The following is a 27114-nucleotide window of genomic DNA, read 5'->3' on the forward strand; positions in this document are numbered from 1 at the left end:
TCTATATCAATATAAATCTAGAAATATATCTGCAAAGTGATAATAACATACAAATCACGTAATACATTTTACTGGTGGTAGAGTTCGTGCAGCCCACCTGGGTGGATACCACCTACTCATCGGTTATTGTACCGCCAAACATCAATAGCTTGTATTGATGTATTCCGTTCTGAAGGATGAGTCAGTCAGTGTAATTACAAGAGGATGATAAAATATTAAATCAAAGAGAGCGGGGCTGGAAGTTCTTATTTGAAGTTATTGCAAGATAATATTGGCCGAAAATAGTTGACTACTTAACTTTTTTTTTTTTAATGCCGTATTATTTTAGGACTATATTTTAGAAAAGGCGTAAAAGAAAAACAAGCCCTGTCTGTCCTGAAAGAAGTTGTTATTTCATTCATATTTTCTAAGAATATATAGTAAATAATATTAGGTATAAATTTAAAACATATTTCAATCTTAAATTTTAATTCACAAAGTGAATCTTACAATTTCACTTACCTAAGATCTTATTAGTTTAAAGTGGTTTATATATCGTCATTAAATAATTAAATTTTCATCATCCGTTACCAAGTCAATTCTAAGAAAAGTAAATATATTTGATTCGTCTAATTTGAGACACGCGTAACCAGGTTTACACGTGGCAGTCTCTCGAGAAAAGTAAGCCAAGAAAATTGAAAAAAAAAAATGCGGAAAACAATTTACTATACCTACTTTTCAAGTAAAAAAATTCGAAACTCTTTTAGAACAATAAGTAAAATATTCTTGTTTAAGTTTTTACAAATCCTTATCAGTTATTTCTGAAGGCAGCTTACTACGAAATTTTTATAATCATTTATTTTATATTAGAATTTTGCTTTATAACTTAATTCTCCTAAATATGCTGGTTAAATTTGAATATCTCAACAATAAGTCGTGAGACAAGGTCATTTCAATTAAATATAAAGCGAATAATTTGTTTTATTCTACAATAAAGTAGGATTTTTAACGTTTTCAGCGGACAAGCGGGTGCTTCGGAAAACACTATAACCAACTTTAAATATGACAATTATATTTTTTGTATTCTGTTCCAGTACTTAATATTTCTAGGAGACAATCAAATCATGGTATTAGAGACATTCCTTCAATATAGCATCATATAGTAAGCAGCACTTGGTGGTAGGGGTTTGTGCAAGTGGTTTGTTTGGTTTGTCTGGGTAGGTACCACCCATCAGATATTCTACCACAAAACAGCACTACTCAGTATTGTTGTGTTTGAAGGGTGAGTGAGCCAGTGTAACTACAGGCACAAGGGATATAACATCTTAGTTCCCAAGGTTGGTGGCGTGGCGCATTGATGATATAAGGAATGGTTAATATTTCTTATAACGCCATTGTCTATGGGAGATGGTGACCACTTACCATCAGGTGGCCCATTTGCTCGTACTCCAAACGATATCGTATAAAAAAAGGGAACGGAACTTTAATTTTGAAAGCCAAAGCCTTATTTTATAGGTAATATCTTCAATCTTAACATCTATCTTTAGGGTAATCCTTACCTACGTTAATTCAGTAAGGCTTCAACTGCAACCAAAATTATTTTGAAAGGAGTTTCAACTATAAGACTTGTATAGAATTTAAGTGAAACCTAAGAATAGAATAACGAAGGCATATAACCTTCTGATATATAACAATATAATTGTTGTTCTATATAAAATATTTAATATATATTCCGTTACTCTATGAACTATACTAATATACAATACAAAAATTTAGGAAATTATATGTACGAAGATTTCTTGTTTAATTCTACAACAAACGAAGGTTACTCAATATAGCTTAAAAATTTAGGTAGAAACCGAAAGAACTACGGTTATATATTTATAATAAATATTATATATTTATGTAAAATAAAAACGTATTTTCTTACATTGAAACTCTTAACCCTAAAAAAGAAGAATTTCCTTCTTTATTTCTGGTGGAATTTACAATAACTAGATAGGTCACAGATAAAGCAATTCAAAAATAAGTACTGCTATTAACAATTGATAAAAATACCATTTTTAATGGGGAGCAAAAAAAACGAACGTGATAATTATTTTTATAAATAATTTAGTACAGTAGAACCGTTATATGAACAAAAAACAATACATCAGGATGAGTCAAGATCCAAGACATTTCGCGGCAGATGGCAACGGCAATTGCTTAGTGTGTTGGCGGAGACAATGCCTCTAATCCGTGTCGCTCGAAACCTGCAGGCCTTACCTTGACTCCTACGCCTCAGTGCTCCATTTACTAAGCGACTAAACTCTGTCAAAGCGGATTGTTATATTATATAACTACATATTAGCTACGCACACACTTCTCTTATATTTGTTTCTCATATATTTACAAACGAGTGAAAAGAAACGAAATTTTCATTAAAGATGCTTAGTAATTGTACAAATGCCTAAAGCTGAAGTTTATGGAAATAGAATTCATCAATTAGGCGTCGTATCTTTTATACAAATTTGAAAAGTATATGTTAGATAACAGAACGTTGCCTCGAGCAGCTGTATTATAATTAGCGTAACAGATTTCGTTATGTTATTATTCATGAGGAATGGCCTCCAAGCTAATGAATGAACGGGCCACGCTATCCGCCCACGGTAACTTCATTCATACAGGGCCCTGCGTGGTCGCGAACAGCCTCAATGTCGACCTACTACACCACATATTTTTATTATAGATAAGAAATAAATAAATAATTTAAATATCTAAGAAGACATGTCATTAGATAATATTTAAAACAATGTATTTACAAAATTATATATTCAGATAGATACAATCATAGACATATCAGTTTTAGGCTTCTGGAATATATTTTCATCGTTCGGACCGTTAGTTGAAGAATAAATTACAAACAACTAAATTATATAGGCAATCAATAACTTTATAAAGACTTCGATGGTAATCAAAAGTCCGACGTCGTCTCTATGCGGCGCGTGTATCTACAAATACTTATTTCTTAACAGGAGATGAGGCTTACTAACCAGCGAGAAAATATGGGTTTAATCTTCATGTTTTAAAACAATACTTAAAACTATTAATATATATAATAATCCGACAAATTGCATCATCATATTATTATCAGTCAACAGGTAGATGTGTAAAGGTCATAATCAATATTGAAATGGCAGAGTTGAAAGCTCACCACCAGAGCCTCGCGCAGTATGAATGAGATGTAGTTTTCAGGGAGTAGGGGTGGGGTGGCAACCGGCATACTTTTCGTGGCCATGGGCACGGGATGACGTCTGTATCGGCTGAACGCATGCGCAGTAGGCGTCAAGGTTCAAGGACATGGCATCGATCGGCAGTATCTTGCTGTTCGCTGCCACGGCCACTCGCTGAATCAATGCAGCCCTGAATGCCACTGCCACGGACGGTCTTCGAACGACCGTCGTTACATTTCCCAGTCATAACAAGAACTTATAAATGTTTTGATATTAATGCATTTCGATTCGTATTACTAATAATAAGGTGAAGCTGAATAAATTAAATATCTATCAATAGAATCATTGTTAAATTAAATATATGAAAACTTTTTTTTAATACGGATACAAAATTAAATGGATTAAAACTCAAATAAACTGGATATAAAATACAAAAAGGTGTTTTTTACTCAAACGAGACTTGATTGCGCGCGTAATCCGCCGTAAATAAGAGACGCGTGCGCAGCGCTGATTACATTACTGTGAAACACTGAGAACTATAGAGTAGCAAACTGATTATTTTAATATATTTGTACTTGCATATTTTTGATTAGATAATAAAAAGAGCAATACTGTCATTTCTTATTAACTTTAGACTATGTACTTAAATATACATTAACATTTTAATAATTTTAGAAAATTTACATTTTAATCTCGTTAGGTTTACAATTTTAAAATTTAAAAACGAAAAAAATCCCTGCTATAACATTGTATTGACTTTCATATAATCAAATGGACGTAAATAATAAGAAAAATATAAAAAATATTTAAACTATATATTAGCTGTCAACTCCATTCACAGTAAACACTGATTGCAAGTATTGCGAACGCGTGTCAAATTGCGTCGCGCCCACACAGCAGCGTCTGCACATCCAAGTTTCGTGACGCTTATATTTTTAAGGGCTAATAAAAAAAATGTTACTTTCTGCAAGTCAATAGAGATAATAATCAATGTAATCTAAATTAGACCACGAATTTCTTAATATTCTATTTTACTTTTATATAATTCTAAAATATTAACTACAAAGATTTCAGGTCATTTTCAAGTAAATCGAAATAATCCGCAATTAACGTCATATTTCACGGAAAAATGTAGAAGTAGATGTTAAAGTTCACACAGGAAACATTGTAAGGTAGTGTGCGCGCCATTCATGAATTTTGCCACCCGTTACCAGAAACGGGGCTTAGGGATGAGGCAGTGGGGGCCGACGTGACGCGGGGAGGGGTTACCTCCCTGTTTATGAATGAGGCCACACGTCATTGATATCGATCCGCGCGGCCTCTGCTAAGGTTGCCACCACACAAGGGCAGCTCCGGTCGTTCAACAGGTGGTTATTTGACGCACGCCCTCGAGTTATCCGCAAAGCTAAGTCCTCACTTTAACTGTGACGTCATGGCTCCTGATAACCGCTGACGTTACTACTTATCATCATTATCATCGATGTGTTTTATCTTAAGCTTTACCTACAATGCTACCACACTATCTGCCGTTTGCGTAAGCTTTTCGTATAAATGAGCACTCATATAAAATTATATTATTACGTAAGAGATATATTACACCTCCACATTTGTTACGTACGTCTTTTTATAATTAAGGCAGTATTTTTTATTATATTCTATAATATACTATTACTCTATTATACTACTATCGAAATTGATGACAAAAACATTTTTAATTAAGACTCATAACAAATCACCGATCGCCAGCTCTGATCTGAAATTAGAAAACTTTTCTTATTTAAATCTACTTAATAAATAAATGATAAACTAAAAAAACGCAGAAGAAAAATGTGATGCATTTTGTAATTTAATCTCTTAACATTAACACAACACACACAAATACTTTCCCTTAAAACATATGTTTCAGAAATTTCAATGGATAAGTACACAAGATTGTGCGTCAAGCGAAATTACTGTGGGGGCGTGACGTCACCTAACTCTACCACCCTAAGCACCCTGAAGAGACTCTCCTATCTAACATTAAAATTATGAATAATCTTTGAATTATTTACGAATCCTTTATACAAGATTATAACTAAACAGTTTTTTCTCTGTTTTTTAAACGTGTAGTTTTGAGCACTCGCTTGAAATATATATATTTGAGTATAATTTGACAAATAACTGCACATGTATCTTATGAAAAACTGTTAAGTGGGTATAATATGATAAATAATAATACTCTTATAATATACTACCTACTCAATACAATACTCTGTACAAACATGTACGTTAGTCGTTGAGGTTTAAAAAATCGATTTGTTATATTTTACGGCTTCGGCTTAGCGCAATAAACATTAGGTATACTGCTCATACGTCGACGATGATGAATCTGTGTGAAATTAGAGTTTTCGAGTGCCAGCGTAATTATAAATGTGACATGACGGTGTGACGCGCGGCTCGACGTGACGGGTGCCAACATTGTTTTTCGATGAGCACTGCTTATTTCACACACTATCGCGTCACAGGAAGATATTTTTGTAACGGATTAAATGTTCTAGTAAAGTTTTTCACATTAAATTCGAAATCAATACAAGTCTAACATTACTTTACAATAATTCCTAATATAGACATACTAATTATGTTCTAGTAAGATACAATAACTATTATTATGAAAATAATACACTAACATAAAAGTTTAGAAAATAATATAAAATGATTAAAATATACATTTGAAATAGACAGGCGATTTATACACGCGAAAATATTAAATTAAATTAAGTATTTCGTAACTCATTTATGAAATTTGTTACACTTACCTTATTTACATCGTCCATTTTGCAATGCGTTTATTTAAAGTGGAAGGTAAGTCGCTGTCATCGAAAATTACATTTTGTAACATTTAATAATAGCGAACGGACAAGCTTGCCAAAATAACAAGACGATGACATTTAGTTATGATGATGAGTGTATAATAATGTTAATCTTCACCACATCATAAACTCAAATACTGCTTAGACACTAATATATTAATATCGAGCAAATACCTTCAAAGATAATTACGTTTTATTGGTAAATTGTAATATCTGTTCTATTTAGCTTCATATACAGGCATATATATATTAAAATTTAAAAAAAATATCAAAACTGAAGGTTTACTGTCATACAGGACATTTAAATTTAACTGTATTTTACTATTCATTTTATTTGAGAAAAAGAGTACCTAACTAACTATCTTTCTTGCCGTTTTCGCTGTGAATTGATATTCCAACCGCGTGCTAGACTTAAGTTTCTACAATTATGTATACGTATATTCATTTGATACCTAACATAAACTTAAAATTACTTGTTTGTAAGCAATAAGGTATATACCTACTTAAATAAAATTGATATATATTTTATTCTTTATTTTAAACGTACACAAATTAATTAATACCTATTAATAATAATGATTAAGTTCGTCCGCATAGAATGTTAAAATATATTTTTTTATTTGACTAACCATAATAAAATACTTCATGTAGGTATTTATTTCTGCGGAAGAATACATTTCCAACCAATTATGTGAATTTCATGACATAAGTGCAAGTGAAGAATTTTACATACTCATTTATTACGTCACTCGTAGTGGCTACCCAGACACAGGTATACCTTACACTAGCACTGGCTAGTGTAAGACACCCACCGACGGCGCCCGCTCCGGCCGTAGGCAGCACTAGCCAATACAACTGTTTGTTCACAACCTACGAGAACACTTAACATAAAGTCGTACACACTAACGTGATCTACACGGTTTATAACGACTCATTTATAATAGTAATAATATCCCACGGTCAACGTGTCAAGGTCAAATTAAAAACTTTTCTAACTATTGTAATTACAATAGTTAAAAAAGTTACAATAAAAAAGTGACATAAAATCTTACTTACTAATAGTGCTATATTATTTTTATACAATAAAAATACAAAAGTATTTTTGAATTTTGATAAAATGCAGGTTCATGCTTCTGTAGAAAAATATGGAAAAAATAGATCTTTACAAAAAAAACGATAAGCATTCATCTTCAGATCCACCACTTCACAGATCTATGACGTACGTGAGAAGATCAACAAACCAAAAGTAATGAAACAGTCACGCGATTTAAATAGACAACGGGTATTAGGATAACGTGCCGAAATAGAACCCCGCCTCCGAAGTCCGAACCAAAAGTAGTCAAGTTAAAAATAGTATGATTCCCGCAGGGACGTTTTCATCTCGTGATTCACCTGCTGAAAACTCGATTGTTCGCATTTTACGTCAATCGGTTGCGTGGTGTTTACGAGCGCTCTCGGGCCGGCGCGGGAGCGTCAGCTGACGGCCAGGAATAGCCCTGACATCGCGGCCACGCTATGCCGCCTGCGCCCGCGCACCCACAAATAGCGCGCTATAATTAGACGTCGGTGAAATCGTGGGTTTGTTATTTTTCTTTATCGTCTCCGTTACGCGATAATTGGGTTAGTGGCTGCATGTGGGCCCGATCGGCGTCGGCGTGTCTCGGCTACCGGCGGCCACCGCACACCCGGGCCATTGTCCTTACAGCTCTTGGACTTCATATTGCATCCTTTACACTACACACAAACTTACCTACTATTGCTCTTTTAATTCATGTTTTTATGTATTAAGGACATTACAGTACGACGAATACAAAAGCTCGTACAAAACTAATCGTCCATACATATTAAATTGGAATAAATTTTCGTTTAAAATAAAATGAGTTCCTAATGCATTCTGATTTTCACACACATCACAACCTTATATAGGTTATATCTAAAATAAACTCAAAAGGAAGTCATACCTATCATATAATAAAATGCAGATGCAGATTTAAAAAAAAAACAATAGATTCCCATAAAAAAATTTGAATTAAAAAACTGATTATTAATCTTAGTAAACACTTATGTACCTGTACGAAGCTATTAAAAAATAATGTCTTAATTGGAAATAGTCATTACCAGGTAAGTTAACACCCACTCGCCAATACTGTATTCATTTGCAACGCAACAACCACAAGCTGACACAATCCGCCAATTAGTAGTTGATACAATCATTACCATACATTAACTCTACCAATCATGATTTGACTTTTACGCTCGGAATGATAAATACTGATTTAAAATATATAGATTACAAATAACAAAACTTTTACAAAAAAAAAAAAATACATTATTAATATTTTTTCTTCAGAAACCTTAGCTATTTGGTATGCCAATATAGTTGCGTGACATAACATCCCTTCGAATTGCATAGTGTTTTAAAACAATTATTCATATTTTACACATAATATATATATATATATATAAAACATCCGTAATATATATATATATATATATATATATATATATATATATTACGGATGTTTTATTAATTAATTATGTAATTTAAACTCTTTATTTAAGTTCAAAACATTAAATAATTTAAAAATAAGAAAGAAAGCAAAAATGTGTTGCTAAAAGGCGTTCTTATCGATTGCTTACAACCTCTTCGATACAACATTACCTATATCAGAAAAAAGGATCAGGAAAATGGAAATGGAAATAATCTTTAACATTACTTATTCATATAATACTCAGAAATATCGTCTTAGTAGGTATTTAGCTATAAAACAGGTACGTTTGATGAAAATATTCAAAATCAAGTTACCAATAAAAATAATTTTGATTGATTGTTACGGATGGACACGTAAATACTAGACATCAGGTAATGCAATGGAGAATTCAGCGAGTGCGAGAGCGATAAGCGGCGAGTCACGAGTGGAATCGGGGGGCGGCGGGCGCTGGGGGGGGTGGCGCGGGCGGTAGGCGGCGTCGGGCGGTGACGTCAGCCGGGGGGGAGCACACAGCGGCACGATTGGTGGAACTGCGCGCGCCGCTACCGAATATGGGACCGCGGCTCCATTGATAAAACTGCGATGCGGGGTCGCGCGGCGCCAGTCCCTTTCGCACCGGCCGCGTGAGAGGCCGTTTTCACGCTGGCGTTGTTCGTAATACCGCTCGGCCCGTGGGCCGAGGAGCAGGTGGTGCCGGACGGGATGGGCACCGACGTGGAGCCCCCGAACGGCCCGCACCTTCTCTCGTTGGCGGATGTAGGAGCTCTCGGCTTCGACTGTGCACTCAAGCCGGCGCCAGCACTGACGACCGGCGGCGCACCGGCCGACCTCAACACGCCCGTCACCACATCGGATCTGCCCGCTTTCTTCCCGAGTCTGCTCGAGCCTCCACCTATATCAGGTGCGTCCCAACACGCACTGTTCATCTCGCACGCCGCACGCCACCGTAGCACAGGCGGGAATGTGGGAATCGCCCCGGGCGACTTCCCACTGATAACGTTGTAAATAAACATTGCACTTTCCTTGACACGCCGCGTTACTTAAAATATTTTTGCACGCCTAAGTGATTTTCACGACAGTATATATATGTACAGTGTATTAAAGTTCAGGGTTTAATAAATCGATATATATTACAGTCGTAATAGTTTTATCAAAGTTGGAATATCTAGTGTTCTATCCTATAGTGAAATTGAAAGTTCGCTGTCATACGGACGGATCAATATTGATTCTTGAATGAAAAGGTTTCATTGTGATTTTCCGTCGGCACACGTCGCACCTTAATCGTGTATCAAGTGTATCCAAGTGATAATTTATCGTTTCTGCGATCGTTTTGTGGTAGTTTTTCCTGTTTATTGGTAACTATGTTACGTTTATTAGATGAACAATTAATATTAATGATAATAAATTTTTTATCTACATTAAACAAAGGCTTAGCTGCTATTCAGATTTTGAGATTTTTGAGCAATTTAAAAATAAAAAAGTGTATATTTTTCAATTTGTTTTTATATTCTATAAAAGTCTTTAAATTATATTTTATAATAATAATTTAAAATAAAACATATAAAAATATAAATATTTATAATCACATATTTTATAGTATATTTTTCTGAATAGATCATATTTTGAGGTATTTATTACTTAATGCTCAGGCAGGTAGATACTTCGATTTATATTTTCAAAATAAACAGTAAAACTGTCGATTTTTAAATATAATTATATTTCAAAATAATTGATTATTAATTTATTCAAAATAATAGAATATTAATTTATAGCTGAAAAATAAATAAATAAAAAAATGGGATAATGCCCTAAATACAGGAGCTTCGTTAGATGATGATTATTGGTTAACAGGAGAACGTGTCAGTTTCGCCGCGATAGAGCTATCGACATCCGTCACTTATCACCACATCCGCCAGCTCGTTACAAAATACGCAAAATATTTGTAAACATGTGCACATTATAATCAAAAACAAAATCTAAGAAATATAAAAACTAAAATCACTCGTTCTCAACGTAAAAACGATACGTTAATAAATAAGTATATATTAAACCCACCAATTTAATCGTATTTATTTTACTTAGCACTGGCCCAATTATAAGGGTTTACGTAGTTTATCGGGTGTTAGCTTTGAATACACATATCTTCAAATTATACTTCGATAAATATTTATTATTTTAATATTAATAAATAATTAATATATCAAGAAGGTACTTCCGGAGATATTTACATAATATTTTTTAATTTACTTATTTTAGCTTTGCATAAAAAAATACTTGAATACCTACTGATTTGTCAAATGCTTGTCCATTTAGTAATGCCTTACATACCACAGCAAATGTTTTTTATAAGTCACATTGTAGCACTGCTCGAATTATAACCTACCTAGCTACTTAATATATTATTTTTAAATAATAAAAACAAACGAACTATATATTGATAATCAACTAAAACAACTGTTATTATAAGAATTATTACACGTGCAAATTTTACAATTACTTGTATAATAATTATTTTCGTATATTGGATGTCGTATATTGTTAGTTGTTAATTTATGTATTTTATGAAATTTAATTATTACCAGTCATGATTCTTGAATAACTCTATAGCGGTTTGTTGTCTTTTCCAACGAAGATTTACTTATTTTATATTTATTTTGTCTCAGGTACTTTGCCAGGCGATGAGTTGTCGCTGGGATGTTCGCCGCGGCGACACAAACATGAGGCTTCATTGTCTCCCGGTGCGCGCGCCGAGGACGCCAGTAATGCGTCAAGCGCAAGCGCCTCGCTATATGCAACACCGATGGGTGGCAAACGCGCACCCTCGCCTCCGCTACAGTGGCTGCTGCCGTCTGGTCCCGGCCCAGGTAGCGTCGATAAATATTTTCAACAAGAGTATGAAGAACGCATTGAACTACTCCCTCCTGAATGTCAGCCTTCTTATTGTCCCCCTCCACAAGCTTGTCCGCAACAACATTGTGAATATCGACCTCAGCCTCAGCAACAACCCCAACATTCGTGGGAAACACAAGAGTATGCTAGCGCACCGCAGCCGACTCCTGGACCCTCAGGAATACCTAAACGAGAGCCTTATCCTAGTCCAGCCAGCGACAGGCCTGTTCAGTTAGCCGAATTTAACCAGTCCACGAGTAAAGGTCACGAAATTCTTTCTCAAGTATATCAGCAGAGCGCTCAACCCCTTCGATTAGTTGCTGTTAAACCTCGCAAGTATCCTAATCGTCCGAGCAAGACGCCTGTTCACGAGCGGCCTTACGCCTGTCCTGTGGAAGGATGCGATCGCAGATTTTCACGATCGGACGAGCTGACGAGGCACATACGCATTCACACAGGCCAAAAACCGTTCCAGTGTCGCATCTGCATGCGCTCGTTCAGTCGATCTGACCATTTGACGACGCATGTGAGAACGCATACAGGTGAAAAACCCTTTGCTTGCGATGTATGTGGACGTAAATTCGCAAGGTCGGACGAGAAAAAACGCCATGCAAAAGTGCATTTGAAGCAACGACTGAAACGGGAGCGCGGTGGAGGCGGACCAACGCACCACCACGAGCCGCACCCGCACGCGCCGCTCTAGCCCGCCGTCCCCGGCTCTGCCGCAGCGACCTCCACCGCGCCCGCGCCGTCGCCGGTGCTTTCGCCCGCACATTCCAGTGAGGACGCGCCCGCCTCTGTCGCGAGATCCGGAACCGCGGATAAATGAACTGTTAATTACTTTCACGTTGAAGTTATTAAATAATTTCATCGCATAGGTGTAAAGAAGTTGTCTTTAACGAAGCTTTATTAACTCTACATTTGTAAATTCACTGAAATTTATATATCTTTTTATACATATTTGTAACTATTACGATAGAAACGATCAACTTGATGTATTTATTTTAATTAGATAGGATAATCGAATGAATTAGACTGGGAACAAATATAACTACGAAGCGATGTGGCCTAAAGTGTCCAGCGCGACGGAAGATTACGTGACTACGTCCCCGATATATTCGGTGTAGCACTAACACATATCTTTCTGTCTGACGATAGTCTTTAGCTAAACATTAGAAATGTTTCCAAGATTGTTATTGACCGTAAGGTCAAGTTCATGTGTGTGCTGAAGTGATCGTTGAGAAGTGATATGTAATAGGCCTATTTGCAGAAAGTTTCAGTTCAGAAAATATTTGCCAGTTGCTAATATAGGTTTATAGATTAACGAGCGTAGATAGGTACTGTTTACTATTAAAAATATTTACCTTCTATTGATGTTACATTAATTTATGGCAAACATTTTCTGACAGAACTGTCTTCTTATTTATTAAGTAGGGATGTATGTTAATGTTCTTATACTTTACAAAACTAACGTGAAACTGTGCCATCATTTAACTTTACCACGTGCCACGGCAATTTGTTTTAATACTAAGTGTAACACGACTGCTGATTAAGTGATAATTATTATGATAAATATCTTATTTTATTTTTAATATTTCTAGTCGAAGATATGGGTGTGAGAATGTCGACTAAAGTTTGCTCTTGACCGTCAACTAAGAAACCCATTCCTCTTATTTTCGACAGCTGCTGTCATGATCTTTTCTTGCTCAAACGTTTGTTTAACAAAATTTGCTCAATCCTCTGGTTTTATACTTACCGACTAAATGGATCTTCTACTCTATATCTATATCCGGCTTACTTTTACTGCACTTTGTTTTCTGTTACATTCTTCCAATTCTATTTATTTATTTATTTTTATAATTAGACTAATTTAGTAAAGTTATTAAGCTCGTAGAATTTAAATTTTGATCTCTTAATCAATATTAATTATTTGCAAGTAAAGCGAGGGCCCCTGTTTATAATACTCAAGTCTTCTGTTTAGATATAAATACCATGGTGTACAATCAATTTTGTTAGTTTCATAGCAGCTGAAATTTCAATTAGGTAGTTAATTTTAGCGCAATTGAACCACTTCGGTGGACAGGATTTCGACCGCTGTCACTGACATCGATTATTTAACTAACATAACAGTATCATTTTTAATTGTTTACGTAATGTTTTATAATTAATATATAGAGCACAAATAGTTTTACATATTTATAGTTCAAAATATATACGAATCTATATATTTATATTAAAAGCCTTCAACTTAAAACATGGTTGTATAAAAGTTCAATAGAACGTTATTTATTTAATAAATTGTTGAATTGATCGCTAAGCAAGTGTAGTGCAATCTGTAAATAATTCAAGTTAGAACAAAAAAAAAACAAATCTAAACTTAGTCACCCTACAAAAAAGTGATAAATGTACAACAGGGTGGGCCTTTCGAATAAAATACAATCGTTATTAATTAAGATATCTGACAATAATATAACTAACATTTGCGCCTCTTATGTCTAACCGCGTAATAAGGTAGCGGCGATCTATCCTAGGTTTTTACAAAATTTTGTCTCCTGTTCTCTCTTCAGCCGCACGTCTAATCTACCAAACTAAAGTCACCGGCGCTCGAACCGATCGCACGCTAATGTACACCTTTACACAAGTATACTTGATAAGGATGTGGTGTACGACTTTATAATGTTTTTACTACTGTAGATGAGACGTAGTCTCTGTTAGGCAAGGCTAGCGTAGATAGGTTTTAATAAAGTGTATTCGTGTTAGTAAAACAAGTGAAAATTGAAACGGAGAAGACTAAATTCTTAAACATTTTATGTAATGTTGCAACGCGTTGAAGTTATTGATATACAATTTGTATTATGATACCATGTTGAGCGTCTCGTGGTAGCCGGCCGCTCGCTGCGACCACGGGACAGCGCCTACTTACATTGTTGAAACCTCTATTATATTCCAGCTCTGTTGCGGAACTCTCGCCATTAGTTACATTTCAGGTTACTCTCTAGCTCTTAATGACTTTATAGAAACGAATAAAACAAAAGAGATGTTCATGGTGTTCACTGGATAGTGAAGTGTACGAATTTCCTGTATGTTGAACTAAAATTTAAGCTGTCTTATGTATTTCACTGGAGTGAAAGATGTTGTTGATGTTCTAAATTTAGATAGTTTTAAGTCTACTTAGGTATTGTTAAATCTCACTAATTTTTACTAAATTCTATTTAATATATTTGTAAATACACTCCGATTTCATTTGAATTTAATGTGTATATAAGAGAAAAGAACATTTTTATTTAATATGAAAATTCACCTAAGGTGCGAAAATACAAATTGTTGAAAAATTTAAATATGTTTTTTATTACATTCAACCTATATCTAGGAACAAACATGAAACATGCCAAATCCCACGCTAAATTTCTCGAAAAGAATTATTTAGTTGGCAACAAAGTGAACAACACTAGCGTCTTAAATATAGTAGGTACTGTATAACAAGATTACACGTGCGCACTAAAGTGTTTAGTTATATTTTAGCAACGAATTCTCCAAAAAACGATTACATTTATATTAAAACAAATTACTATATAAAGTAATTAAAAAGTATAATAGTAGATATTGGTCGTTTTTTCCAATTTTAAATCTCATATGGTATCGCTGATGATAATCCATTTTTTTAGGGTTTCACTATTCAATTCATAAAACACCTTTCTAACATTGCTTGTTAATAATAAAATAGCCTGTGTAAAAACAATGTGCATCAAAAAAATAACTTTAAGCATATTTACTTTATATTTGAAAATAATTGCGATAAAACCGGTTCGTGCTTCGTTACCTGACTCATTCATCGGTGCCTTCTCTTATTTATATACCTAAAAAAAAAAAACATGGCAATGTACTATTGCAAAAAAACCTCAATCGACAGTTATAAGTTAAGTAATGCAATATAATTAAACTTTATATAATTATATAAAGTTTATATGTCTATTATAAATTATATGATATAATAAATGTGAATCAAATAAGAGTCTTTGGCTATTTGTTTAATTGTTTTTAAATATATTTAATTTAAGGTACCTACGTTTATAAATATATAAATATGTCCATTTTCTTTAGATAATTCACAAGACTCTTCAAAAAACATATTGCATAAAAATATTTTATTGTATTTAATTTGTATTATTAAAATTAATGAATCAATTAAATGTAAAATTATTAGATAATATTATTTCTTCAAATATAATCAATCCTTTATCAAAAGAAAAGCAATTACTTATGAATGTAACTTTGCTCTATGCGCGCGTTATGAATATTATTCATCTTTAAGTGTTTAATCTGATTTTTTAAGTTATGTCATTGTAGTATGTGTTCAATTTATTAACAATTTGTCTAAAATAAAATAAAAAATCACTGAAAATAATTCCCCAGAGCCAAGTACCTAATAGTTAAAAAAAATATATCTTTGGGGTTAGGCTTAAGGACAGTACTTTTTTATGACGAGTTAAAGATGTTTATTGAAACTAGACTAATTGAAACTATTGATTTTTTTATTAAATCTAGAAAGGCCGCGTTCAGAAACAATCTAAATTCTCAGAACATTTTATAAACTACAATTCAGCACAAGTTTTATGCATAATCATTGGTTTAATGCTCTATGTCGATAAGGCGTACAGCTATTTTGCAAAATGTTGTAGATACATTCAAAATGAAGTTTCAGTCTAAAACTTCAAGAAGTGATATGCTACCTCTATTCTAAGTATGTGCTTTTTTTAAACATTTTTGTTTATAAATCAAAGATACTTATAATGAGACTAATAAACACTATTTTTATGACGTGTTAAGTGTACGTACATATGCTCCTGATGATAGGTGGTCACTACTGCCAATAGACATTTTACATTTTACATTTACATTAGCAGCCTGTAAATTTCCCACTGCTGGGCTAAGGTCTCCTCTCCCTTTGAGGAGAAGGTTTGGAGCATATTCCACCACGCTGCTCCAATGCTGGTTGGTGGAATACACATGTGGCAGAATTTCGTTGAAATTAGACACATGCAGGTTTCCTCACGATGATTTCCTTCACCGCCGAGCACGAGATGAATTATATACACAAATTAAGCACATAAAATTTATCTGGTGCCTGCTTGGGCTTGAACCCGAAATCATCGGTTAAGGTGCACGTGTTCTAACCACTGGGCCATCTCGGCTCCGATAGACATTAGTGCTGTAATAAATATTAATCATTATTTACATTGCCAAAGTGCCACCAACCTTAGGAACTAAGAGTGTATGTCCCATGTTCCTGTAGTCATGGCTCTATCACTGCTTCAAACAGGACTATAATAATAAAAAGTATTGCTCTTTAGAGGTAGAATATCTTACGAGTGGATAATACCTACCCAGATGAGTTAGCAAAAAAAAACCCTAATGCTGATTTCTCTCGTTCTGTCATCATTCAAAAGGCACAACATTTATAAACTTATTACTATACACAACTACACTATAAAAACAGTAAGTTGAGACAAAGATATATTATACTAGTAACATAAAACATAGGGGAATATATTTCAGTTATTATGCTATTTAGACAGAAAGTTGTGTGTGAACTCGGCTTTATGGCATACGCTTGTTATGCATCAGCGTGCTAAGTAACTCAAATAATAAATGTTCAACGTTACTTTAACTCCACACAAATATAAAATTAATAAATATGTTCATCTTCCAATTTCAATGCAACTTTTCCCTTATCCTGCTTTATTGTGCGATCTATCTATATTTTTCTGTTGATCTAAACTTTAAGACAGCTGGTAATTATATTTAATTAAGCAGGAGGATTTACTACAACAGTTTGAAGCGATCGCGTGGCAATATTTGTTTGTGGAATTTATTTTTAAACTAAATCCAAAATAATTACTATGTATAAAATCAAATTATATAGATTATATCGGTAGGTTATAAAACTATACATAAGAATTATATTATATATATATATATATATATATATATATATATATATATAATTAAAAAATGTTTTAAACAACTGAGTGATTTCTGAACATGAGCTTAATATCTTCCGTATTTATATAATATAATATGGAATAAAAAAACTTTTTGTGTTAAAATGGCCTAATTTTATAAATTCAATTGAATTTATTGAATTAAAAGCTTCACTTTTAATAAATCCTTTTTCCTAATAAACTTATAGAGTTATAAATCCACCTTTATTCTGAATCTCTTGCAATATGATTATATGAAAGCTACTTTAATATATAATGGTAAAGAAAAAACATTTTGTGATAAAATACTAATAAAAACTTATATTTACATGTACATGACAAAATACTTTATGTAATGTACATTTTAAATAAATCCGTTAATATTAACAAAATAATTATTAAAAAAAAGGACTCAAAAATATAAAATTAATCTAAATATTTATTTCATATAGGAACACTTATTTTAAACATTGTCAAATATATTTTTTTACAAACCAATTTTGTGCTAATCATCTTCAATAAAAATCTGATAAGGCTAAACCCCACTCCCTGAACTCGTTTTTTTTATTTTAATTTCACTTATGACAGTCCATCAAACACCAAAATATACTTCCTAATTTTGATATTAGCACACCGTAAAATAAATCTAACAAAAATCACTAGTAACAACATAAAATACGAACATCACAACATATTTAAAAAAAATAACTGTCCAATTAACAAACTCTGTGCTAGTTTAATTTTGTTTGTCTTTTTTTATCTGTGAATTTTATCGTAGGCTTTTTTTATTTTTAAATTTGTAACATGGAATAGTTATTATATTTATTAAATATCGAGTTTTGTTTTTAATCTAATCACATAGAAAATGCAAACCATGTAAACTTATATAGTCCCCCATCACTGCCTTATTCTTCAACAACTTCAATTATTTTTTTTATAATAAATGGTTCTACAAGACAGACTAACTGTGTATTATTTTTTAGTAGGATTTTGTAGTTCTGATAAGAAAACGAAACCCTAAACGGATCTACGACTACAGCCTATTTTTTATTTGTATTTTTTTATTGCAGTTCATAAATAAAGTAATAAAATTATTTCTTTAGATGAAACTAAATCATTGACATCAGCAAGTTTTCAAATAGTATTATTGGTTTATTTATTCTTTACATATTTGATTATAACATATTGTTATGTTTATGAAATGATTAAGTTTTTTATATTTTTCAATGATTGTCAAGTAAAATTGTTGGCGAGGGTGATTAAGTGATAATAAGTTTCTTTAGATTGTTTGCATTTTCTATATGATAAATATACAGATAATATATCAAGTCTATAACGAATATTGTCTCTGGTACATATTTCTAAATTTGCAATCAGTGATATAAGTTTTAAAAATACGAATTTATTGTACCATGTTGGTAAATATTAATAATGATGTTGTTATTATTATTATTAACTATATCGACTTCATTTAGGCTATAATAAAGGAATGTTCGAAATGTTTCGGCCGGCTATGGCGTCCCCAACGTTACAGATCATACGATTAAAATTATTAATTATAATATTATTATTAACGATGACAAATAGTTAATAATAATAATACTCTTAAGAAAAAAAAAAACATTTTAATTAAAAAAATTAGAATAGTCTGGATCCAATCACTATGGTCATCGCTGGTCATCTCTCAAAGATTGGTGTACCTTGCAAATCAAGTAATAGGAACTGCTTTGCTTTGCACGCTACTTGATGCTAAAATAGTTTGCGAGTTACCACATATACAGACAGAACGTACTAAATGTAATGTTTTTCAAATAAATTGAAAAACGAAGTAATATACATATTATATATGTAAGGCTTATAGGCTATAGACTTACGCTATGGAGCCTTAAGTGTCTCAAAATCTTTCGGTAATTACTTTATAATGTTTATTTAATAAAACAATTTCTGTTTATATATATTTTTTTGTATCCGGATATTCGTTATAGGCCTAACATACTTCGTTCTAGACAATCTCATTAGATGGAACTAGAGCAACCGGCAGATAGGCTGTTTACACACGACGACAAAAGAAGCGACACCATTGCCGCTGTTGTAGCGGTCCCTGCATTTCCACTTTGCCTCATACACGCAAAAAAATCTTGATTAATTTAGTTATTGATCCACACAAAGAAAAAGCGTCAAGTTATTTTGCTTCTTTTTCGGTGCCGTGTATAACAATATTTTAAGTCCATTTGTAAAGCTGTAGCAACACGTTATAAGGCGATGCAAAATGCCTCAAACATTTCGAATATATTTGGTGTGGCTACAGCTTTACAGAGGATCCCACACTTCTGGCTCGATGTAGGTCCCTAATAATATTTCGATGATCGGATTGTGTTACGTAGCCTCTTGGTCGTCGTTCTTGGCGAGGTTCGGCTCGGACTCCGCGCGCCTCTTGAGCCCGTCCGCGTCGGGAGACTGCGGGCGCTCCACTGAATCTTCATTGGCGGCCGCCGCAGCTTTTATATCCGGAGCGCTGCGGCTGACGTCCTGGTGGGTATTTTCAATGGTACTTTAGCCTCGTACTGCCCGCACGAGTTGCAACAACAGCTGGTACGAGCAGCACTTGCCGCCGATCCGATCGCCTTTCGTTTTATTGAGCACGAATGGAGAATCTTGCAGCGAGCATTTACGAGCTTTGCGGCTACGTAAAGTTTTTTAAGTATAAACAGTTATAATTTATAATTTGTACTAAGTTCACTTCCACAAAACGAGCTCCCAAAAGATATTGCTTGTGTGCTCATCGGTCAATGTGCGTGACGTTTATTTACCAAATTATTTCATTGGGTTGACTAACATGCTGGAGTTATCTCGCTTATCGTTGAGGTCCGAGTATTTTGTTCCCTAGGAATTCGATTCGTGGAATGGACTATATTTAATTAATATATAATTAAAATAGATGACACTCCAACAATACATCATAATTAGTTGTTACTTTATATTTTTTGGAATTGGCTTCAAACTTTCTTCTCAGAAAAAGAAAAAGCCTTGTCTTTTAGTAGAAATTAGTATGTTTCCTTTTTTTTTAGCCGGATATTATACAAAAAGCTGTTAATTATCTTACCAGATCAGGTTCGATGTACTCCGCTGGTTCCTGCTTAACTTGGACATTCATTTTGTCATTAAGATAGCAAACTCCGTTCAAGTCTATTGCACTATTCGAGAAAATGGCCGCCGCCCCAGCTGATGCATCTACTAGCGGTTCGATCTGGAATACAAAGAAAAAATAAATAAACATCAAGTTAGAAACAAATTTACAGCTCATTATACCGGTATGGTATAATACAGAATGATAAAACTTCGGTACACTAGAGATGTGCTACACGTACTACGTACACGTACTACTAACTACTATGATTCTTAGGAGGAGACATTTATCTTAATTTAATTTATATATGTATATTCTAATACGTTTTATTGGTGTTTGATTTATTGTACATAATAATAATATTTTAATAAAATTGATTACATAATTTGTATTTTTAGTTTGTTCTGATGTATAATTACCAAAATAAATATCGTTTTCATTAGCCGTCTATAGTAAAAATGTTGCTTTTTTTTGCGTGAAATTTTGCCTTCCATTAGAACTAGAAAGAGCAAGATATATGCGGCGTCCTGCTCCTACCTTCTACAACGCTGTGCCTTTAACGCTACATAATGGTCAAGTCGACTAGTCTACAACCGATGGCAGTTATTGAAATAAATATTTTGGTCTTTTGAGTTTTTTGTTTCATTCACTTAGACAGTTGAGATATAAGAGTATATCATTATAGTATATTACATATTGGCGACGATGACTCATCTAATTTAACATATTTATGTTTTACTTAACACTTACCATCACATTCTCCGGTATAAGAAACTTAAGCTGTACTGGCTTTTTTTCTGTCGACTCCGCTTCAGGAATCTTTTGAGTGTATGGGAATTCTTTTGAATCTTTTTGTTCCCTGAAATAATCATAATTTTAGATAAATTTTAGGATCTTAATTATTTAATATGATCAAAATTACATATCTCAGTCTGTTAAAGAACATTTTTTTTAATACAGGCAGTATGAACATAAAAAGTATTAATATATTACCGTTTAGGCGTGGTGTGGTGACTGTCACATTTCTCACTCTGGTGTTGTGTAATTAGATCACAAGCTTTTCCGAGTATAACGATAGATACGAGCACTCTTATTGATATTAGACACAAGTATGCTATGAATATTAATAGCACCGCTGCTAATCTGTGAACATAAAAAAATTAATATGTCAATCCCTGAAATTACAGGCACATGAGACATATAAAAAAAACATTCTTGTATTCCGGTTTAAAGGTACATGTGTATATCAGTGCAATTACAGACACTCCTTGATAGTATCGGATACATATCGAATATGGAATATAGAATATATATAAATCTTGCTAAGTTATTTTGACTTCTTATAGGGCTGGATATCGATTGACAGAGGTGACCACTCACTCCCGGTGGTAAAGTAACAGAAAACACTCACCCGTCAACTTTGACCGCATGCACTAAAACCCTCGTTATGACAACTCCAAGAGGCAGTGGAATGAAACCCATCCTCCGAGCAACTAGATCCGAGTGGTCACTGAACGCATACTTCTGCCGAGTCTGCGCAACATCATATGCCAAACTAACTGTGTATTCTCTATACACTCCATAAGGAACTTCATTAAACCTGTTACAGTAATCTCGTACAATATATAAATTTCATAAAACAAAAAACTTTCAATCCAGTTAAGATATTTCATTATTATTGATGATCACAATTGGTGCACAAATACAAGTGCACTCACTATTCCTTCACTCTCATAATTCAATGGAACAGGGTTCCGACATAACCGGAATGAGAAAAGAAAATTGAAGCTCTGCTGACACCCAAACAAAACAAAGTTTGTCACCCGGTCCGGACACCGGACACGTGACACCGGTCCGGAGTTTGAACCCAGGGCCTTGGGATAGTCCGTTACCTTTTTTAGCAGTTTTACTTACAATGAGATGTATAATTGAATCAATCTATTTATCTGCATCAAAATCTGTTGTGTAATTTTAAAGATCTAAGCATACACTGGGACAGACCGCGGTAAGTGACTTAGTTATATACTATGTAATCATAATGTAAAGAACTTTTCATCAGTCAATTAACAACAGGTAGATAAGATGTAATTATTTTAAAAATAAACCTATGTAACTTGGTACGTTTTATTTAGAATTAATCTTCCAATACCTGGTAATGAATGCATGTTTCACCCAGTCAATGATGACCTCAAAAGTAAGAACAAGCACACAGTCAGGGGCTAATATCCAGAACCTTTCTTCTTTCCACATGTACTCTTTCATAGTCTGAAGCACCACAATGAAAAGCAGCACCGATAAATGAAGTCGTTCTCGTACATCACTGCACGAAACTTGAAAGAGATTGTTCTTGTCAAATTTTTTGAAAACGCTTCCTTTTAATTCAACAAACTAAAACAAAAAATAATATTTTATCACCTATACTGCCCAAGTTCAAGTTGAAAGTTCCTCATCGCTGCACAATATCTGCTGTCTCGCTTGCACCATTTAAGCAACAATCTTCAATATTTACAGAGGGCCAGTGTGAACTTATATAAAAATTTATTATTATAAACAATAATTTTCTATTCTTTATATGATTCATTAACCTTGTTAGAGCATATTCCAACACACTGCTCGACCAAATTGATTGACAAGAATCAAAAATCAACAAATTAGATTACAGAAGACATTTATATACCAAAAATTTTATTTATAACATAAATAAATACTCACATTATTTGACATCATAATTATCAGAAGACTTTTATTATTAGAATTAAAAGCTACATTTAGTGTTGTGGCTTGGAACAACACTAGTAAGCTGTGGAGAACTGCAATATTACTAAGGTAATTATTTTCTTTTAAGTAGAAATCATAGTAATAAAATGATTTAAAGATAATATCATACACATATACATATTTGCATTAAAAGAAAATCTTTATTCCACTTTCTTGATTCTAAAAAGATAGTATAGATTATTTTATTATTCTTACACTCTATTCGAATTAGTTTGAGGAACCATATCAAACCTTAACATATACGTAAAGTAAAGGATATTGTACACTATAGTGAAAAAGGATACAGACATAAGTCATAGCAAAAAGTAAATGTGGAATGAGACCAAGATGTTCTCTCTTCCTGTCTCTAGGCTCAGTGGCTGTCCAGAACATAGCATCGATTGTGTCTTGTCCAAAGGCAGAGAACAATCTATCTCCTACCTCTAACATGTTATAGAATATATACAACTTCATCACACTTTGACTCTTCACTAAGTGATACATCATATTAGTGTCTATATAGCACATTAATATACTACATATTAGTAAAATGAATCCTTTCAGTACATCACATGTCTCAGCTGGCTTAAGTATGGTTTTTCTAGAATAAAATCTGAAATAATTAAATAGATTATGACATATTTATAAATATCATCAATATTATGTATATAACAGGTCACAGAGTTGTCTACTTGCCCAAAACATTGCCTAAAAAGTCTATTAATGAATGACCAAAATGCCATTACAAATCTTAAAGGCAAGAATGTATAAACAAATAACAAAGAATCTGCACATTGGAAAAATCCATAAGCCATGAATTTTTCTAATTCTTGAGGAATTTTAATAAATGAATAAACTTTCTCTCTCCGGGCAGAGAATCTTTCTTCATCGTGTTCCAATAAATACCCTCTTGTGAGTTCGACGTGCAAAAATGCAAAGAGAGAAGCACTTTTATCTCCATCTGTGTAAATGATAACAATACATGTTATTGTTAGGAATTTTTCAAATAAAATCATTAAATATGAACACAAACCTTTATTTTTAATTTCTTTTCCAGTTTTGTCAATGCTATCACCCGGGCATTGTTGAATATTTGTTATACTCTTAAAACGTAACCTTTTAGTATGCTCTTGATAATCTTCATTTTTTAACGTCATGTTATTAAGCCCTAGCTCTCTATAAGATACATAACATAACAATATTTCTATTTTGTTATTTTAAACCCAAAAACAGTTCTTTACTTTACTTTTACAACCAGATTTTTTTTATTATTTTGGTTTGAGTTTGACTTTACTCCAATGATTTAAAAATTCAATTGACAATTATGAAAATGTCAACAATGACATTTAAACGAAAATACATTTATCTAAACCTCATCTTAACTCGAAAAATAGCAAAATTTTATTTACAATGTAATAAAACTAAAATAGTCTTATCTGTAATAATAATTTTTAAGTATTTTTCTTATAATGTTTGGCAAGAATTAGTTATAATATTCTTATATTCATATAGCAAATAAACACATATTTCATTCAATTGATTTACTTTAATTTAGTTTTTATATACAGCTGTAATAATTAACCTGCAGAAAGTTCATACTTAAAAAAACTTTAAGTTTTTATTTTATAATTTACATTATGACTGTTATTAAAGCGTGTGTTCTAGTGATCGTGATATTCTTTCTTAAGGCCTAGATAATCATTCAATTTGAAAAATGCAATGCCAGACTTCTCCTGTTTGACCGGTACCGGCATTTAAAAATATGCATTTTACATTTTACAATAAATAAGATATGTTTATACGTTATAAAATAAAAGAATACAAACGGACTTATGAGGCTGTCTTTTAAAAACCTTTGCCTATCTAAATGAAGTACACATTCTTGACTAATAGAATATAAATTATTGACATAATCAACCCAAATACCAAAATACTAACAATGTGCGTGTAAATTGTAAATACACAAATAATTAAGTGTAACACAACTCACAGACACAAAGTATAAATGTAGTGATGTACTAAGGTAATTATAATTTGGTAATTAACCCTTGTCATAAAGCAAACATTCGGAAACACCCATTGAGAACTATTTAACACGCTTTTTCATTAGAAAAAGTAGGTAACTATGTCGCGCCAAGTCGACTCATATATTTCTAAGCTTTTGGATGGCCAAGGTTTAGAAGGCGATGAGAATGATTTTTGTGACTTTACCATAGCGGATCAAAATTCTGTTGCTGAATCTCAAGGTATAACACCAACAACACCTTCAAACTTTAAACCAGTGCTTGGAGGTAATGTAACATACGTTGTCGCCTGTGTGATTATTAATGACCGTGAGGAATTGCTTTTGATGCAAGAGGCGAAAGAAAGTTGTGCTGGAAAATGGTATCTTCCTGCAGGCAGAATGGAGAAAGGTGAGACAATCGAACAAGCTGCTGCTAGAGAAGTGCTGGAAGAAACTGGGTTGCACTTTAAAGCTGATACCTTATTAGTGGTTGAAACAGCAGGTGGCACTTGGTTTAGATTTGTATTAACAGGCAAAATTATTGGAGGTGAACTTAAAACTCCTGCTAAGGCAGACAAAGAATCTTTACAAGCAAAGTGGATTTTCAATTTACAAGAAATATCATTAAGAGCAAATGATATATTGCATCTCATTGACAAAGCCAAATTGTACAAACAAAGTCATCCAGGAGTGTCATGGCATAAAAACATTCTGCCAGCACCAGTTCCACATGTAAAAGATCTGATGAGATTGATAGTATTAATAAAAAAGAGAAGTACAAATAGATTACATGTACTGTTGAGTGAGAAAACAACATTGCATTTTCCCACATGCGAAATAAATCCAGCAAAAAGTATGCATTCAACTTTACGAAGATTTATGGTTGAGATGTTTGGTGCTGATGTTGCTCAACACAGACCCTTAGGCCTCCTTAATGTCGAAGCTGATCCATCAGCAGATGGTTGTTGTTTATCATTGCTAGTAGTTTTCAGGCCTCCCTTGGAGGAAGTACCTTTGATTGGTAAATGTGCTTGGCATGAATTATCTGAAGATGTCCACAAAGAGCTCCTACCGATTGTATTTTCTAAAAACTCAACAATTGAGTTGCATGTTGTGCGTTAAACCTTTAATACATCCATATTAAATAACATTGCCATTGAAGAGGAGACTCAAATATTAAATTTAGACTTAGACTCTCTTGTTATCTCTTTAAAAGTGTAACCATTTATACCTGAATCATGTAATCTCACTAATATTTTATACTAGTGTGTAACACTATTGTTAACTTTTATGTACTAACCTGAACAATTACATTCCAATTTTATGTAATCAAAAAGATTTTTGGTGAAGGTGTATTTATTTTTTATATTGTAACATAGCATTATGTTTATTATATTTGACTAAACTAAGATTATTATGACTTACAGTACTTTGGCCTAGTTACTTAATTAATTTGAATGTTGGAAAAGTATTATGTTTAATAAAAAATAAAACATTTTAAAATGATTGTTGAACAAAATAATTATTAATTTTTATTTGAAATTGACAAGAATCAAGATTTCTTGTCAGTTTTAAATAAAGTTATAACTTTTATGACTAGAGGTAATACTTTAAGTATTATTCATCTGACAATTGTACCTTCTGTAATTTATTATGTAAATAGATTTAATAATAAATAATATGTTCTTGATGTTTTTTTTATTTCCTGGGTTTTAAGATATTCTGGGCAAAAAAAAAAGTATTTGCTTCCAGTCAAGGTACTGGGAACTTTTTGGTTTGCAGCCTTACAAGGAAGACTGGAGAGGCACTGACAAAGAATCTTA

The 27114-nt window shown here is 33.0% G+C and overlaps 3 protein-coding genes across 4 annotated transcripts in view; 2 read left to right on the forward strand and 1 right to left on the reverse strand.

Annotated features, from left to right (window-relative positions):
- The window catches only part of LOC125066672 (early growth response protein 3-like), a 28479-nt gene extending 14674 nt beyond the window's left edge, over positions 1–13805 (forward strand). The window contains exons 1-2 of one of the 2 annotated variants that reach the window (XM_047674880.1): positions 9111–9433; positions 11196–13805. In XM_047674880.1, the coding sequence (XP_047530836.1) occupies positions 9235–9433; positions 11196–12124 (1128 nt within the window). In that variant the 5' untranslated portion in view covers positions 9111–9234 and the 3' untranslated portion in view covers positions 12125–13805. Of the gene's footprint in view, positions 1–9110; positions 9434–11195 lie in introns of those variants that run through there. The other variant, XM_047674879.1, reaches the window with a different exon arrangement.
- A 5203-nt stretch (positions 13806–19008) lies between these two features.
- On the reverse strand, positions 19009–24574 carry LOC125066927 (protein TAPT1 homolog). Its single transcript, XM_047675256.1, has 10 exons — positions 24320–24574; positions 23983–24247; positions 23592–23899; positions 23242–23339; positions 22679–22917; positions 21941–22129; positions 21523–21672; positions 21280–21388; positions 20506–20649; positions 19009–19931 (listed from the first exon to the last, which is right to left on the reverse strand). The coding sequence occupies exons 1-10, from the start codon at positions 24441–24443 to the stop codon at positions 19779–19781; spliced, it is 1779 nt and encodes a 592-aa protein (XP_047531212.1). The 5' UTR covers positions 24444–24574; the 3' UTR covers positions 19009–19778.
- Positions 24575–25041: 467 nt separating this feature from the next.
- On the forward strand, positions 25042–26759 carry LOC125066754 (8-oxo-dGDP phosphatase NUDT18). Its single transcript, XM_047675006.1, has one exon. It carries the CDS (start codon positions 25412–25414, stop codon positions 26411–26413), a length of 1002 nt encoding a protein of 333 aa, XP_047530962.1. The 5' UTR covers positions 25042–25411; the 3' UTR covers positions 26414–26759.
- Positions 26760–27114: the final 355 nt, after the last annotated feature.

Source organism: Vanessa atalanta, chromosome 10 (genome assembly GCF_905147765.1).
Source record: "Vanessa atalanta chromosome 10, ilVanAtal1.2, whole genome shotgun sequence".
Lineage (NCBI taxonomy): Eukaryota > Metazoa > Arthropoda > Insecta > Lepidoptera > Nymphalidae > Vanessa > Vanessa atalanta.

Bases quoted from the DNA above. Each gene is read 5' to 3' on its own strand.
- LOC125066927 (XM_047675256.1), bottom strand. From the start codon at position 24,443: ATGACGTTAAAAAATGAAGATTATCAAGAGCATACTAAAAGGTTACGT. The intron at 23,900-23,982 runs GCAAGTAGACAA...TAATTATTTCAG, and splicing joins CTTTTTAGGCAATGTTTTGG to ATTTTATTCTAGAAAAACCA. The intron at 22,130-22,678 runs GTATTGGAAGAT...TTACTGTAACAG, and splicing joins AAACATGCATTCATTACCAG to GTTTAATGAAGTTCCTTATG.
- LOC125066754 (XM_047675006.1), top strand. From the start codon at position 25,412: ATGTCGCGCCAAGTCGACTCATATATTTCTAAGCTTTTGGATGGCCAA.